Source organism: Ruditapes philippinarum, unplaced genomic scaffold (genome assembly GCF_026571515.1).
Source record: "Ruditapes philippinarum isolate M1 unplaced genomic scaffold, ASM2657151v2 ctg2335_1_1_1_1, whole genome shotgun sequence".
In the NCBI taxonomy this organism is placed as follows: Eukaryota; Metazoa; Mollusca; class Bivalvia; order Venerida; family Veneridae; genus Ruditapes; species Ruditapes philippinarum.
In genome coordinates, this window is record NW_026857508.1 from 93,993 (window position 1) to 111,902 (window position 17,910).

The following is a 17,910-nucleotide window of genomic DNA, read 5'->3' on the forward strand; positions in this document are numbered from 1 at the left end:
CAATTCTAATCAGTTTGTCACTGATTTGATACATCAAGTGCAATATACTATTAGATTTTATATGTAATTGAAAACTCGGAGAGTGAAAACGAGACCAGACAGTATAATATGGGTTAGATACTGATTGTTTTGACATCACGTGGTGCAAACGCTGAAAATTTACAATCATAACGTCCTCGGCGATTATTCATAATAATATCCTGATCCGAAGACTGACGGAAAGGGCCGAAAAGTGGCTTTTGTTTATATTTTATAAAGTGTGAACAAATGTTACTGTAAATTCAGTTAGATATATTATTGTCCATATAAACTCATTCAGTAAATTTTACCAATATGCACAAACACTTGCCTAGACAACTTCCATTTCCAAGACATTTCTGACTTTCGTGGACATCCTCTTTACAGTGTAGTGAACTATCTGAACCTTGTTTTACACTGCAAGTTCTTTTTCTCCACATAAGACCATATCCACAATCAGATGAACAATGGCCCCATGGGCTCCAATTACTTAATCCATCGACAGCTGTTAAAATAATTGTTTTTGGTAGAAATATGTACTTAAACTTACAAAAGTGTAATGAAGAAAAAAAACTACAAAAAAAAAATTGAAGTCATCTTTGAAATTCTATTTCCGTTAATTGCATGTCAAGCAGTGAATAAATGAAATAAATATCCTCAATTCTACTTTTTAAACGTAAATTATGTTTTATTTATCTAACTTGAAGTCAATTGTACGAGTAAGGAATTCACAGGGATCTGCTGAATTAAAATGCTAAAATTACGTTTGTGTGTCATGCAATATAATGTTTTATAATGCTACAAGCAAATTCATGTTAAAGGAATTCCACTGAAGTCCAAAACGTTAAAACATTAACTTTGTAAAACTTACAAAACTTACATATTTGAAAAGACAGTAGGACATCGTACACAGATAAAATAGAAATTAAGTGCTATTCTGGGTCTGTTTTGAGTTTGAGGCATTTGAGGGCTTTTCATTTTAAGGTCATATTGATAATTCTGGAAAAAAGTAGTGAGCGAATGATCTTAAATTTTACACTTAAGGTTTTGTAGAAGACCTTCATCACATTGTATAAACATCTTGATAATGATATTTCCATTCTGGTCATGTCATTCAACCTCAATGGAGTTCCTTTTAGAATGAAAACAGACACACACTATTCTCAAATTGTTAAAGGAAATCAAAAAGTGACAAACCTGATAAGGCATTGTAACAAATGTTTTCCAAAGTTTGTTCTTGAGGTTCAACATATGCTGTGAAAAAAATTAAAGTAGAACCTTTAATGTTAATTCTGAATACATAAGAAAGTTAACAGTAAAAGGCAAACTATGTAGCTGTTCTTGTATAAAACATATCATTTATATTCTTTGAGAAATAAAGTAATTGGCATCGCCTTTTTATCACACTGTCAATCGTAAGGCTATGGTTTAATGTTTATCTTTCGACGCCGTAGAGCCTACGCTCCCTACGTTACAGTATGGAAACATTTGACCGATGTGTAGAATTATAGGACAATTAAATGATAAGGTCTTACATTGACAGTTGGTCAGTACATGCGAGCATGGCCTGCTTGTCAGAGCTTTTCCAGGACAATCATTTCCATCAAACATTGGCTTTGGGTTGTTGCAGTGTCTTCGACGCCATTGTTTACCTCCACAGTAGCAGATATCTGTCCATGGTGACCACTCACTCCATTCCCCATGAACTTCGAAATATAATATGAGAACATTAAGATTTTTCATTACAATACATGTGTAATCCGTAAATTCATTAACACCGCTTGAAAAATACATTTCGCAAAGTAGAATAAAATTATGCCTAGTTTTTCGATTTTCTATACATTTTTAATTCACATCTTGAAAGATACATTGAGGATGATATGCAAAGTAGATAAGGAAAATGTTAAGTTCAGAAATAAATAATGTCCCATTTAGATCTGACAGGTGAAGTGGCCCTTGCAAATATACTGCATGTTTATGCTTGCATTATGTTAGTGTATAAATTGTATACAAGGAAGCATGAAGACTGTCCAACAAGTTCTCAAAATCAAGTTCCATAGTGGTAAAATAATGGTGTGTTGATGTATTGTCTTACGATAAACAATTTTACTGAAGAAGGAATCTAGCGACTGATTGACATGGTTTAATGTCTATTACTATTCACTCAACGAATGTGTTGGATTACAACTATCTAAATCAATAGTCATTTACTTGTTACAGGGGCATGGAATGAGGTGATTAAAATGGCCGCTTCAGTCAACAGAATTCAACCACTCCGATTTAAATTTAAACAACATACAGTCTGGCAACTTGCAAAATCTTGGCACAAACTACATTTGGAAATTGGTTTGTGTTTAACTTTGTTAAAGATTTTTTTAGTTAAAATTACACTTTTTCACACCAAAGATGGATGTAATAGGAGGTATAACACTGCTCACCGATGTATATAATTTTCAAATTATTTTGATTTGGAATTTTTAAATGCAAATAAAGTTATGTTAATGTTTGTGTTGACTAAACAAAATGAATCGTTTATTACGTTTAGCGGTCGTTATACCTTACTGAAATTTCAATTCCTAAAATCTTTGTATATCGTCCGTTAAGGAATTATAAAACAGGTGTTAACTGGATTTGTTACCGTTCTACAAAATATTTACTTCTTAACATTGTAATTATTGTAGCGAATTATTATAGATAGTTGAATATTATTCTATTACCATTTAAAACATATTTGATAAAGAAATTGTATATGTACAAGCGATTTTACCTTTATTCAAAAAAAGAAGTTCGTCCCTGTATGTTTCATCAAGACTATAACCTGAAGAAATTAGCACAGTGTAACAAAGAAGAAACCGCCTTAGTGATGTCTCATGTCTTACGAAAATAATGTAAACTTTAAAAACAATATTTCATAACATTAAGCTCATATTCTAATTTTGAAATGCATAATTTAAAATAAAAGATTAAAGAAAATATCATCGTCATTGACATTATTGGAAGAAAGATTTCGAGAAACCTTATTAGTACGAGGGGTGTTCAAATATGAATGCTACTAGGCCAATATCTCGTTTTTAACCATGCATTGTACGAACTCCGTACATGTATCGCATAGATGGCTGTGTAAGCTCTCATTTGGTACAACACATCTGTAAATCAGTTCAGTCAAGCTTAGACAATGGCTCGATTAACTTGTATACTAAAGCTAAAATGGTTTGAAAGAAGGTCTCCTTTCACTGACCAAATACGGTCCTATATCAAGAACCGCTGTATTCTTGGTATATGGGCGAAATACATATTTAATGAAATATGTCGTGTTTATGGGAACAATGCACTTTCTTTTTTATGTATCACACGGTGGTGTAAGAAATTAAAAAGTAGTGTGGATTCAGTAAAAGATGCACCTCATGCACGCCGTCCTCGCCACAAATGGTTGAAAAAGTAAAGCATTTGATTGCTACAGATGCAAGATTTACAATTAGGTATATAGCTAAATGCGCTGGTATCTCTGTAGAAGCCGCTCATACAATTCTCAGACGTGGCTTTAAAATGAGGAGGATAAGAGCCAGATGGAAACCCCATCTCTTTACAAAAGAGCAAAGACTTTCTCTGGTAGAATCTATAAACAATTGTTAAAACAGTCCCCTAAATACAACAATCGATTGATTGATTTGATTTTACGTCACACCGACACAGTATATGTCATATGGCGACGTTCTAGCTTTACTGGTTGAGAAAGATCTTAGGTGCCCTTTCGTGCATTATTTCAGGCACGAACGGGCAACTGAGAAGAACAACCGACTTTCCGTAGGCAAGTTGGATAGCTTCCTCACATGAAAGATTCAAAAGTCCCTGTCGGGATTCGAACCCACAGCGGTGAGGGGCAAATAGTTTGAAGTCGACGACCTTAACCACTCGGCAACGGACGCCCTACAACAATCGATCTTTCGCAAATAGCATAACTGGCGATGAGACTTGAGTTCTCTTTTATGAGCCCAAGGAAAAGATACAAAACAAAATATAGGCAACCAATGGAAGTCAAAGACCTTGCATAGCAAAACTGACCATGAGCATCAGAAAGGTCATGTATGTAATTTTCTTTACCAATCAAGTTTCTACTATTTAAATTACCGTACCAAAGGGTAAATGCCAAGTTTCATTAAGGCAATGTCCTTCATACATTAAAGAAATATTTCAAAAACCGGCGACCAGCAACTGGTATCCATAGTGTCAGGTTGTTGTATGACATTACTTCGTCTCACAAAAAACGTTGTACGATAATATCTGAAACAGAAAAAGGTTGTCGAGCTTCCTCACCATCCTTATTCGCCAAATCTTGCCCCTTGTGATCCGAGGCTCAAAACCACCTTGCTGGAAGAAAATATCAAACGCGAAAAACATCTCGGTTCGGCTTTTTTCCAGTGTCTGAATAGTATACCTTGAAAATATTATGAAAACGCATTTGAAAATTGGATTAAAAGACTAAAACTCTGTACATCACATGGTAGTGAATATTGTGAAGGATTGAGAAAATTATTTTGGCACTGTTTGGTCAAAATTTATCCAGTTGCATTCATATTTGAGCACACTTTGTATGTGCTATTTAATTATTTTCCTTAAATTATAAAGAAAACCGTATACCTTTGTCCCCAAAAACTTGCAGCTCACAAATTGTATTTGAACAATGCGTCTGAATTTGGACATATCTAGCTAAAACTCCATCAAGTTCTAATGTTTTTCTTGGACTTAATCTACCGCAGTAATAGCCTGACTGTTGCATGTCATATACATTGACTCCAGTTAAGACCTCTATCGAACAGTTTTTAGCCGGCTGTTTTGGTGCTTGACTTTTGTAAAAAAAACAACTTTTCATCATTATTTTTTGAGTAAGCTGTATCAATGAACATTTTGTTATGAAATTTAACAATTGAAACTAAATTCAATTAAACACAGTTTAAAATAATCGACTTGAACTTGGTCTTATGTTTATTCTAGAACCCTCCAAATTTGAATTCTTATCTTTCAAATGTATCAAGAGCCAAAATAGAAACTTGTCAAGCGGTTTTTTTGACAAGATTTTCAATATTATTTTTAAGGCATGGCATAGAGTATGATTGCAAAATGTATTCAAATGTATTCGAACCAAAATGATTGAGCATCATACCAATGTAAACAAATGTGTCAAGTTCGTAGCAAGATAATCGCGTTATGAATAGAAACTGGTTTCTGCATTATAATAAATACGTGCCGTCTCTTACATGATAAAATTTGATTAGTTTGCTTCATTTTAGGAAAAAATAAAAAGCAAAAGTAAAACAAGTGGCGGAAATGGAAAAAAAATATTCTGGACTGGTAAAATTGCTCGAAAATTGTTAAAAAGAGATTAAACGTTTGTTTGTTTGTTGGTGTTCGTCTGTGCCTTTTTTTAAATACATGAAATATCAGAAGATCGATACAAATGAGAATATGTGGCTTCTGACAGAAAGAAAGCTCCAGAGACGAGAAGAGATTATAGATAAATGACGAAATATTTTCACATGAACACAGATTTCTCCGGCAGACATAAAATCTTTATCGACCCACCCTGTTATAATTATTAGTGTCATTTGACTGAAAGTTCACCTATTCAAGAACTTAATATGTTACAATAGAATACAGTAAAAATAAGTGAACTATTTATGGTAAAATATTTGCTTGCTTCTGTTATTTTTAAGCGCGCCACTATTTTATGTTTCCCTGTCCAATGAATTATTTATCAATTCACAATGTTGAAAATTGATCAATAATAATTTACCCGTTGTAAGAAACTGTACGAAGATGTATGTTAAATATGTTTACATTACAGGCCTGGAAATACTTGGTATACGATTTGAAGCAGGTCTGGACCATCATAATTCGTGTGTGAATACGCAGATTATTAGCCCGCTCCATTTTACAGAATAGTCATTGTCATTGAACATCATGACCAACAAATGAAAATTTAAATTTAATCATTTCTTTATGATTTTTTTTGTTATTGTTGTTTTGCATATTTTCAGTTTTAAGTGTGCCCCAGTTGTTATACATTGTATGTAGTTATAATATTTATTTCGACCTTTGGATCTCAGTGTTTAGAATTGCAACAGTAATTACTTAAACCATTCACCTTGTTAAATAAATGTAAGTCTGTGTTCAGTAGGAGTGAATACTTTATGATCGGTACATATTTTCAATTTACTGAAAATGTTCATGTTTCTTTGAGATCAAACGATGACGTACGTATTCCATTAAGATCTATTTGAATATGGCCTCTTTTGATTTTACGATCTTCCCGTCAATTATATCACAACCGAACAAGCATATTTTCAGATCCGTATAAGAGCTTTAGTCCGCAACGATGACCATCATACGTTTTGCGACGTCATTTGTTTGATTATTAACGAGCTCTTGGTCACGTAACCCTTTGTTATTTGTAATTTTCAAAGGATTGCTTTTTATTAACGTACTGCATTTGTTATGGTACATTATGTAAAAGGAGGTGTTCCAATAATTATCGCTAGTATAATCGTATTCGTAAATTAAACGATGTTAAAAGTAGAGCCAAAGACCTATTGTTACTTTGTTAGTATGACTCTGGTAAAATGAATACTAAGATATACCTAATATGACCTTGAATTTCAATATAATGTATCATGTAACTTTCAACCAAGTCAACGAGGAACCAACCGCCGTCCATGAACCTGTCACAAGCACTCATCCATATTTCAGGATCATGTATTAATCCATCTGTCATCAGGAAACCTTCCTTAGATATAAATGTGTCGACAATAAATACTTTTTTGTCCAAAGCAATGTTTCGAACTAAAAAGAAATGATATAAAGAAAGGCGTTACTACCAATTTCTTATTTCTTCTAGCTTCATGACTTCTTGCGACACTGTCTACCATCTTTCATTGTCTTGTCGAACAAATAGCTTTATTTGGAGATTTTTCAAATAAAGTCAAATTAACTCTTGAAATATTAGTACATACGTAGCATCAATAATGATTAATTTATTTTGAATCAACTTAAATGATTTACAATACATGATATTCCATATCGGTATAAGGTAATGTTTATCTGCCAAAATTGTGAACTCTACACAGGTACTTGTTGAACGCTTCTGCATCTAAGGGTTAATGTTTATGATATTGATTTATAGCTCCTCCTATTTTGAAAGAATAGTAACGTTTTCAAACCGATAGAAAATCAAACCTTGACGAAGATCAAAATCAGCTCTTAATCACACCCCTCTTTTAGACCTGAGCGTGACCATATACTAAATTATTTCAGGTGACTATTCACACAGCCAAACATCGGCGAGCTTTCATATTTTTTTTCTAATTTTAACCCTGGGAAAATCAATACCGAGTAGGTAATATTCACGATTTCGAGAACAAACATGGCGTTGTCCATGTAGCCGACAGGTAAACAGGCAAAACATTCTTGCCAATCAAAAATTGACTCTATCAAAAACAATTTAGCATGCGAGAGGTATTTTTGCTGCTGTGAAAGATATTTGTTTAATTCGAAAATATTTGGGGATATTTTTGCATGAAAGACAAAATAGAATTTATTATATATATTAAATATAGTATCATTATGAAAGTTTGTTTTACACTTCATTTTTGTATTTTCTGATCGCCAGATCAGTAAATACATAGCTAACATCCACGGTCTAACACAAAATTTCCTTACAGTCCTAACAACGCAAAGTAGTTCTCACTCAAAACTGCTTAAAAACCAGCAATTTAAATGAAAGAATAATTTTTAATGTAGGCATTTAACAAATTACAGTGCATTAAAAGTTTAGATTAGTCAATAGAAATATGAGGTTACAATCACAAATTTCGCGAATGAATATCTTTTTTACCCAATGAAAAATGTTCGGCTATTTCCGTAAAGCTTTGGATTATCATGAATATCATTTTAATCAATGAAAATGCTATTTTTAGCTATGTCGATTAATGAATACTCCAGAGCGTAGTACACAAATAAATCTGACTGTCGAGTAGTGGAATATATACATGTCGGACTGTTTTGGCGAGAAGATTTTCGCTAAATTATTTTCATCAGTGTTAAACAACAGGTTTATCGTGAACAAAATACCTCGAAATTAATAAGGATTGCAAACACGAAATGGAAATTCTCAATTTAGAATTACATAATGTATTCGTTTTTATTCAAGGTACATATGTATTACTTCGCCGTGGTGCAGAGGTAAGCGGTCTCGTTGAGGGTGTGAGAGGTCTATGGTTCAAATCCTAGTCGAGGCAATTCTATTTTTTTTTTATGCAAAATTCCATATGTATCAATCTCAAACTGTTATAGAAAAAAATCAAAACGCTGTCGCTGCGTTATAGTATATAAAAATAAACTTATACAGGAAAGTACATACAGATAGTCAGTATGATTTAGATTGCAAAGATCAGAAAATACCATAGAGCTGCAGCCCTTTGATTTTAAAATGTTTTGAATGATGTTATGCCGGAGAAATGAATTTTTGCTTGACACAATACGGATACTTTTTCTAAAAGGGAACAATTTATGTCATGTTATCAAACTAAATTTTGAATATATAATATATATATATATATTAAAAGCAGTATCACAATAAAAGTTTAGAACTAATAAAATTCAATAAGCAAATTTTCGGTTAATTTTTTAGTATATGGAAACATTTCCTCTACATTTTCCAAAACGGGCATAAAGTTTGTTATCAAACAATATTAAGTCCCAGATTTACATAAAAAATGTTTATATCATTTGGTTAGAATAAACAGTATATAAAGCTGCATGCCTCCAACCTCACTATTTGAGGAAAATCTTGAGTAAAATTTGTGCCATTTGCGCCAAAAAATATCCGCTGCGTTATTTAGTCATGCCGGTGCAAAAGTTTAAAGAGCAGCATAATTTCGGTACACGGTTCACTCGGTCATATGATAGTGCATGGTGATATTGTACCTGTAAAATTCACTGTTAGTATTTATCGGAACATTAAATTCAGAAAACAAGACAGTAATCGATTTATACCATTTAAAAGATTAAAACGGAATGAAACATCCACATAGCACAAAGTAACGTAAATGATATTTTCCGTTTTTTCTTTGTACCGATTGTTTTACTTCGATGTTAATTTTTCGTTTAAGTTAAGTCGTATTTTGAAACGGAGCATGCGCAAAACAATTTTTGTAGACTGTTCCTAATGATTTTACGCTATAAATGAGATTCGTTCACTACAATCAGATACGCAAAAATGGATGCCGCAATCAATCAGTCTGAACACTGTGGAGAGGTCTGATTTGTTTAACTTCCACGTGTAACGGTATTTTGATACTTCTTCTGATGCCTATGTAACAACCGGTTTGATTGCGTGGCTAAAAAAAGCTTTCTCGGGAAATCCGAATTATAAAGAAGGCGAAACATATACCGTCGTCATCAGATCTACATAAAGGAAATATGTAGATCCGAACAGACTGGATGTTAAATACTCCTGCAAAACTAAACACAATAAATCTCAGCTCTTAATGGACATAATCCCATCACGATTTTCTTATAAGAGCAATGAGTTGTGGCTTTTAATCATGTTTAATTGCATTGATACTTCCATGAAGTTATTAGTTGAAGTAATGTCTTTAATTTTATAATAGGCAGGCATTCAGCAGCACGTTCAGCAGCACGTGGAATAAATACGTGGAACATTTTATAGGAACAAGGAACTACTTTTCTTACCTTTAGAAATATTATACTTGTAGTCTACAATACCAAAATCTGGAGCTTCTATTGCTGTGTACGTTATTCTAAATCCCTCGACAGTGTAAATATATTGTTTGTGCCATGGGTCAGGTCCTTTATAAAAAGAAATGGTTAGCCTATCGAATGAAGAGGTGACTACATCCGGGGGTCTTTTAAGATTGCAGTATGACGTCTCCTTTCCCATATCTTTAATTTTGAATTCCGACTTGTACAATTCTAAAACAGAAAACAAAAATATGTTATGTTTATATTATGTAAAGAATGACAACCAAGATCATCAAGGAAAGGCGACGATCACAGGACGCAGCTCTCTAATCTTTCCATATACAATGTCACCATTGAATTTTTAATATAATTTAATATTGCTAATTTCTCTTTAATTTGTATTGATGTTAATTATATCAACAATAATCTTGAAAGGGGAAATCCCGAAACAGCGCTGATAAAATAAAAAAGGAAGTAATTGCAGTTTTGGTTTGTCCGTGTCTTTTCATGGGAGATAGCAAAAAGTGCAACCTCTCTTACGAAACCCAAGCACCGACTTGAGTGATATCTAATTTTCCTCACTGTAAGCTTTGAAGTATATGATTGTTTAGGACAATAAAATACAACAACAACGAGATACGGCTGCTACCACACAAGAGTAACACCCGTTGTTGTGAGAACAAAGATCCTTTGAGAGCACTGAAATCAGACTCGGTTAAAACGCGACAACTCGCTACGTATAAGACGAACGTCAGCTTTTTTTTAAAAACTATCTTAGTGTGTGCAATGAAATATGTACGGAATAAGTGTATCATGCAATTGTCAAGGTACATGTATGTATATCCCTATCATAAATATCAATGCTAAGCGCACAAAGATAAAATATTTAATTTTAAAATGTGTATGCATATTGATATATGCTTTTACAAATCTACTTTTCTATATTACAGATAAAACGGTTGGGTGGGGGGTCAATTTTCTCTTATAAAGATCATTTAAATTTCAGAATGTACGAAAAAGTAAAGGCATCAAAGCTATTAGATAACAGTTTCAATACCTGACTTATATTAATATATGTGTACATGTATCCTGTAATATTTGTATATATGAATCCAGTCTTGTTCAGGTTTTATTTGCTTTTCAGTTATCTTGTGTGTAAAATATTTGACTTTTGATGTTGAAATAATCATAGTAAGAACGCATTTTTATTATATTATATTAGAATATTAAATATGTTTTTCATTTAATGCACATCATTTAAAATAGATAAATGAATAATAATAAAACTAAATATCTGAATAATGATAATAGAAAATACCACTCTGGCAAGGTAAATAGAAGTCAAAAATTTTAAGCTGTAGGCGTTTCATCGGAACATGAATTGTCCATTGCTCAACTGTTTCTACAAACGGAAATCCAAGATATCTCATTGGTGCAAAAGTCATTTCTGACCCTTTGCAAGTCTCTTTCAACCCTTCATGCCATGGCACATCTGTCAGAACGGAAAAACAGGCCGGTACTTCTGAAAAAATAGAGCATATAATTGTGACATCATATAGTTGTAAAGACACATAAATTGTTAAAGATGGCATTTTTATATATCAAATTTTAAACTTTAAATGGACTGTTCCAAAATAAAAACAGTGCATACCCATTTAACAAAATCGGAACAACACGGGTTCAAACCCAAAACAACAAAACATTCATTCTCAAAGATTTACTTACTGCCATATGTGGCAAACGCTCTAAATCCAGAACCTCGAATTCTAGGTGAGTGGTTTGGACACGAAACAAAAGATAAAACAATTTGTGTCTCTTTTGTCTCTACAGTGAGCGAAAATTCCACGTCGTTAAACATACTATCTATAACTCTCGAAGAACTTTGGAGATCATTAGATATCGTCACCGAATCATTGCAAGCGTATTCTGAATTATCAAGCGCTACCTGTAATCAAAATAATGTATTATGTTTTTTTTTAATTTAGAGCTTTTGATTTTACAGGATGTTTCATTATAACAACAAAGTGTTTTTCGGTCGTCTGCTGTTCGTTGGATACCAACGACTGAACCAGCAACATTTATCAGCCCCGGGAGTTTTGGCCGATAACCAGTCGATTAGAGGTGTGTCAAAGACAGCTTTTGCATTGATTACCTTTTTACAATTTCATGAGACGATTAAAACCAATCAAAACGCTCGTTCTATACGACATTCGGTATAAAAGACAAAATTGCGACAGCCAATTAAATTCAGCTGTCAAATGTTATTAAAAAATGAACGATTTTAAGCAAAAAATAAACAATTTACTTTCATTGTCGCCGTTGGAGGATATAAATTAATAAACATGATTTCATTGGTCGATATTTCACGCAACTGTTGCTAAATATCGACTCAAATCGATTCATTTTACCCACGGCTTAATCAACCTCAACCGAAGGGGTATCCATCGATGGTTCTAGTAAATTATAGGGCCATTTGCGGTGCCTGCCGGACAGTTTGCTAGTAACGGTAAAACCAAGTTTACCGAGAACGAATATCTTACATAACATGATATAATTATGCTACATTTGCATTGTAAAGATAATTGTTGTTTCCAATACATGCCTCCAAATTCGTTGTATGTTATAACAATATTTGAATGTAGGACCATGACTTTGTAACATACTCATATACAACAGAACAAGGTATTTCAAACTGTTTGTATAAATTATGTTTCTCCCGTGTGGCAATCTACATTAAATTACAAACTCTCCTTTAAGTTATGCAATGTAAAACATATTCACAATTTTCTTTACATTTTCATAAAATTAACACAAATATCATTGTATGAAATTGTAAAACCATTTGGAGAATTCTGTATAATTGATCAAACATAGACGAATTCTATAAAAATCGACCAAACATGAGACATTATCAAATAGAGTGTAGAACTGCATAACTGCATAATTCAATAGAAGTATTTGAAGCACCCAAAATTATCTAGTCGTGTTTCATATACATTCTATATAAACATAATAGTTAAGATATTAGTCTATAAAAAAGAAAATCATGATAGTTACGCTATTAGTGTTTAGATCAACATGTGTAAAGACCAGTTTGATAAAGTGCAATTCAGGGTATCTGATTATCCAAAGGCGCGCCTGGTTATTCTCATACTGGTTTGGGAATTCGACACTTTTAAGAATACTTGTAAACTCATAAATTTCGCTGGTTAATGCAATAGTCTCATAGTATCCGAATTGCTTCTTTCTCACTAACATATTGGACGATATTGGCTTTTCTGTAATAATAAAACATGAGTTTTCATTTCTAAAGATGTGTACAGGATCTGTTTAATGAAGTTTCGAAAACCATTTGTATATGTTAATGCCTATGAGTTAAACTGAAATCATTGAAAGACCCGCGTTCTTAAAACACCCGAAGACAGAGCTAACATGTTACTTACTATATGATATATAAAGTAATTAAAACAATGCATTGGCGCTGGCTTGAGTGTGTTAGTAATGCAATGCACATTGCTTATTTCATGATTTAATTATGGTTTCAATGAAATGAAGCATTTATAAAATAATTATTTTTGTTCAATTATAGCGCATTAAATATTGACATGGCACTCGAATAAAAGAACATTATCTGGTTAATATCTTTTGAATCATATTCTAAGATATGACTTAACATTCGCTTACCCACATCCTTACAGCCATGTAGTTCAAACTTAAAACAAAAATGCTGATTTCTCTGTCCGCGCTCTATCTCAATAGTCACAGCTGATGCTATTACACTTTGCGAGAACCAAACTGTCTGTGGAACCGTATCTGGCTTGGAAGTGTCGACAACAAACGTCTTGGATAAAGAATAAAAAATGGTGGATTATTTTGAGGACCCATGCGACTCTTAACGTCAATTTATCGTTTCAAAAAATAATATTTTTACACTTCACACTCTTTTATTGTTCATAATAATGAATATTTAAATCATTTTTAATAGAAGAACTGGTAGATGAATAAAACTTTGAAATTCGTTTTGGTAACTTTGGTCGGCTACTTCTATATCTAGATTACAGCAACCTTGTGCATGAACATCTGTAAAAGCAAGATGACGCATTTAAAGCCAAAGGTCACAGTGCGAGGGATTAAATAAATTCGAGGGCTTTCGCAGATGTTAATACGCGAAAAATAATGTGCATGAACCATATTCTTACATAACACTCTACATATAAATGGGTTACCCCATGTTTCGTTATCAGCTTTTCGTATAAAGAGGCCATTGCTTGTGCCAAGCTTTACATGTGCTAGTGTAATGTCTATATTTTGGTAATAAAACTAACGGGTCGTCATTACATTAAGCTTCTTCTTCATTCTGCCCTAAGTCATGCATATAAGAAAACGCGTGATCACGTTAATACATGTTTTCCTCTCCGTCTGTTTAATGCAAGAATATTTGTTAAAAGCAAGAATTCATTATCATCAACTCATAATTGGCGGATGTATTGATATTTATTCAGACATGACAATTATATGTAGAAATTTGAGTGCTATACAGTTAAATGTTTTACATAAAGTGTTTAATGCATGTATTTATCAATTTCACATGTCTTCATGTACTTGAAAATATATGGTTGCAATGATGACAAGTAAATGGTCTTGATAGATCAACATGTAAATTTTGTATTCTGTATTTATAATCAGAAGCCTTCTAAGATCCAAATTAAAGATAAAAGAATTTCGATTATAAGTTGATTACACGAAATTTTGCAGTTTGTGAATTACAACTTATGAGTTTCAAATTTGTTGATAATCTGTGCTAAGAACAAGAGTTCCTGTTCCAGTTCTCCGTCCACGAAATTTTTTTAATGTTTGCCTGAGTACCGCTTTAGAACCATTTCTTGAACTAGTTTAATACTTAATTTAATATTATATGGCAAATTATGCGAAATCCTATATATTTACACTTTGGTTACTATTTAGCTATAACATAAAACGGCCAATGATAATTTGACCACATCATGTGTTTTGTTGGTCTTTTCACCACCGTAGCAATAAAAGCTATATTCCTTGTCAATTTTATGCATAAAGCAAAGAAACAAGTTGCAAACTAAATAGTACATTTTGAAAACAAACACTACATACATACATTGTTGTATAGATTAAAGAATTTAAATTAACCAGTCAAATCGGAATAAAATCGGTTGCTAAATAACGTTACGCTTATAATCATAACATTATATGAAAGTTAGTGATATTTTTCATATGAAGGAACTTATATACTTACATATATTTACTGTTAATGGTCTAGACTAAGGAAATAACATGTTAACATTGTAGATTTATATGGTACCATTGCAGATTTACATGTTTACATTGAAGATGCATATGCTGACATTGTTAATGTATATGTTAACATCGTAAATGTATATGTTAACATTGTAGATGTATATGCTAACATTGTAGATGCATATGTTAACATTGTAGATGCACAAGATAAAAACTAGCTATTAACCTTGTTATACATATATAACGATGTGTTTGAGTAACCATTTGATAATGCAATCATCACTTCAACTGGACCAAATGGCACCCATTGTTTACTTCTAAAAGACAAAGACACTTCAGCATCCCGTGAATTGTAAAATGTAACACCCTCAATAAACATCTGTTTTTGAAGTTCAACCTTTAAAAAAGAAAAAAAAATCATTTAAAGTCATAATTAAAGGTGTTAAACAAATAACTACATGTACTTTTGTTTGAGCATATGATATTAATCATTTCCTTATTTGAAACCGAAAATGATTGGCCTTTGTCATCTGAGACATGCCACCTACAATTCCATGCAGATTGACCAAGTTCTTCAGATTGGTAGTTCAATTTTATTATTTTAATTCTGAAATCCACTTACCTTTGAATGGATTGATCCTGATTCATAGCAGGGAAAAATCTGTTACATAAATTTTAAAAACAAAACACTATTAGAGCATTTGCAGCCAAATCATAGCATTTGTCAGACCCAAAATAAAGTGTTGAAATTTTCTTTCTATCTGCAGCGTTATTTTTGAGGTTATAATTAATTTGAAAATATGACATATGAGGAGAGACTTAATTAGGCACGATTTAATCTTAAAACAATTTGAAGTATCATTAAAAGGTATATATACCCGAATATAAGGCATGTTATCATAAGGATCCGGACACCAACCAGAATAATACGGTCTGGCATTGACTGGTGGACAGTAATGGTAAAACGATGATGCCGATATCTGAGCATCTTTAATGTTCTGCTCACTCATTCCAAGGTCCGTATTACAGCTACTCAAATGATCTATTATTTAGAGAAAAGTGCGCTAACTTCGCAAAACATATTTTTACAACCATTCATAAACATTTAAATAAACTTTTTAGCAAAATACGATAAGTAATTTCAAGTCACTGATATGTAATGAAAAATTCTAGCAGGAAATTTATATTGTTACTCAGCAAGACAAAGCCCGACACTTTAGTTTCTTACACTCAGTAAAGAACTTAAGTACTTATTATATGTAAAAGATACATAATGCTCAAATTTGATATTCGAAAAAAAAACAACAACAACAAAAAACAACTGATTGTTACTATACATTCTCTTTTGAAAACAACAACAACAAAAAATCTTTTGAATACACACAGAGAAAATATGTTACGTTTTAAACTTTACACACTACAGGTAATCACAGTATACTTACATAGTGCCAATAAAAATGGCAGTTTTTATACTGTATCAATTTGACAAGTGATAAGGACTACAGCTTCCCAAACATAGTTTATACAGTCACTTATTCAATTTAAACATACTCAGGAAGAATTTACTAGATTTTAATAGATATCTGCAATAAAAGTAATTTACTAAAAATGAGCATATATAGTATATCTTCAAGTTATGGTCAACTGATCCAGAAAAACAATGTTTTTTAATGATAAAGTGATAATCACCGTTTCCAATATGTTCAGTGTATACTTCCATTTTTAGTAGATCAAAGTCAAGTTGTTCTTCAGCATCATTCCACACGACTACAAAACGACCTTCAACAATCCTTTTTCATAACACGAAGGACAATATAATGCATGTCAAATGAAATTATTACGATAAAAGCTATTCAGTTTTTAAAATTTATAATATTGCGTATTTAATCTCTTACAGCTTTTTAAATCATGAGATAATTTAAAATATTTTCAAAAAGAAGAACACAGTGTTGAACATCAACATAGAGAACAACATAGTATGTTATAATCTATTTATCCTGGATAATCCTTTCCATGCTAAATATCTTAGATAGACTTGTTCAGATTTCAATCTGGACAAAACCATTAGAAAGATTTCAAGACTAGCACTGACTGAATAGCGAAAAATGTAGACAGTGGTCAGATAATTATATCTTGGTCTGATCTGGTCGCTACGCAAAGGTAGAATCAATGACCGCCGGCAGACCTTTTAGAATTTTTAGCTATATTTGAATTTAAAATGATGTATGGTTTTGACATGATTGAAAATAGGGCAAGTATGCTTAAAATATTTAGGTAAAGATAAAATTACAAAATGACAAAATGCGTCTGTACATTCTTTATTAATCTACCAGATAATCTTCGGATACCCCGGCCGAACCATTACCATTTATTAACCTTTGGATGTTCGGTATTAAAGACCAAATTGAGGCAACCAATTGATTAAATTCAGCAGTGAAAAGTTCATTATTAACAATGTGAACGATTTCCAGCAAAAAAAGCATAGACAATTTACTGTCTTATTCTTTTAACCTTGACAGTTGAAGAATATTAATTTTGTTTAACAGATATTTTACGCTCCAGTTGCTGTTTATCCACGCAAATCGATTCATTTCACTAACGGATGGGTAACATGTTTAATCAACCGTGGGTATACGATGATAGTAACAAATGATAACATAATTATCATGATAGAATAGGTCTTCGTTCTTTAGTTAAACGTGTTTCACAGTACCTTGTAAAAAGTAGACTTAAAGACCAATCGTTTATGCGACAAACTTGAACATGGGGGCATATCATAGCTTCACCAAATATAAAATTCCATTTCTCACGACTTATATAACATCCAAACTTGTAATCTTCGCAAAAATTCCCTGATAAAAGAAG

At 32.4% G+C, this 17,910-nt stretch overlaps 2 protein-coding genes across 2 annotated transcripts; both read right to left on the bottom strand.

The window, feature by feature from the left end:
• Positions 1–311: 311 nt before the first annotated feature.
• LOC132750000 (A disintegrin and metalloproteinase with thrombospondin motifs adt-1-like) lies at positions 312–4,920 on the bottom strand. Its single transcript, XM_060739951.1, has 5 exons — positions 4,657–4,920; positions 2,786–2,836; positions 1,554–1,724; positions 1,216–1,272; positions 312–523 (listed from the first exon to the last, which is right to left on the bottom strand). The coding sequence occupies exons 1-5, from the start codon at positions 4,889–4,891 to the stop codon at positions 312–314; spliced, it is 726 nt and encodes a 241-aa protein (XP_060595934.1). The 5' UTR covers positions 4,892–4,920.
• Positions 4,921–9,249: 4,329 nt separating this feature from the next.
• LOC132750001 (uncharacterized) lies at positions 9,250–12,085 on the bottom strand. The gene is made up of 5 exons (XM_060739952.1): positions 12,080–12,085; positions 11,500–11,719; positions 11,093–11,296; positions 9,766–10,005; positions 9,250–9,269 (listed from the first exon to the last, which is right to left on the bottom strand). The coding sequence occupies exons 1-5, from the start codon at positions 12,083–12,085 to the stop codon at positions 9,250–9,252; spliced, it is 690 nt and encodes a 229-aa protein (XP_060595935.1).
• Between the last annotated feature and the right edge of the window lie 5,825 nt (positions 12,086–17,910).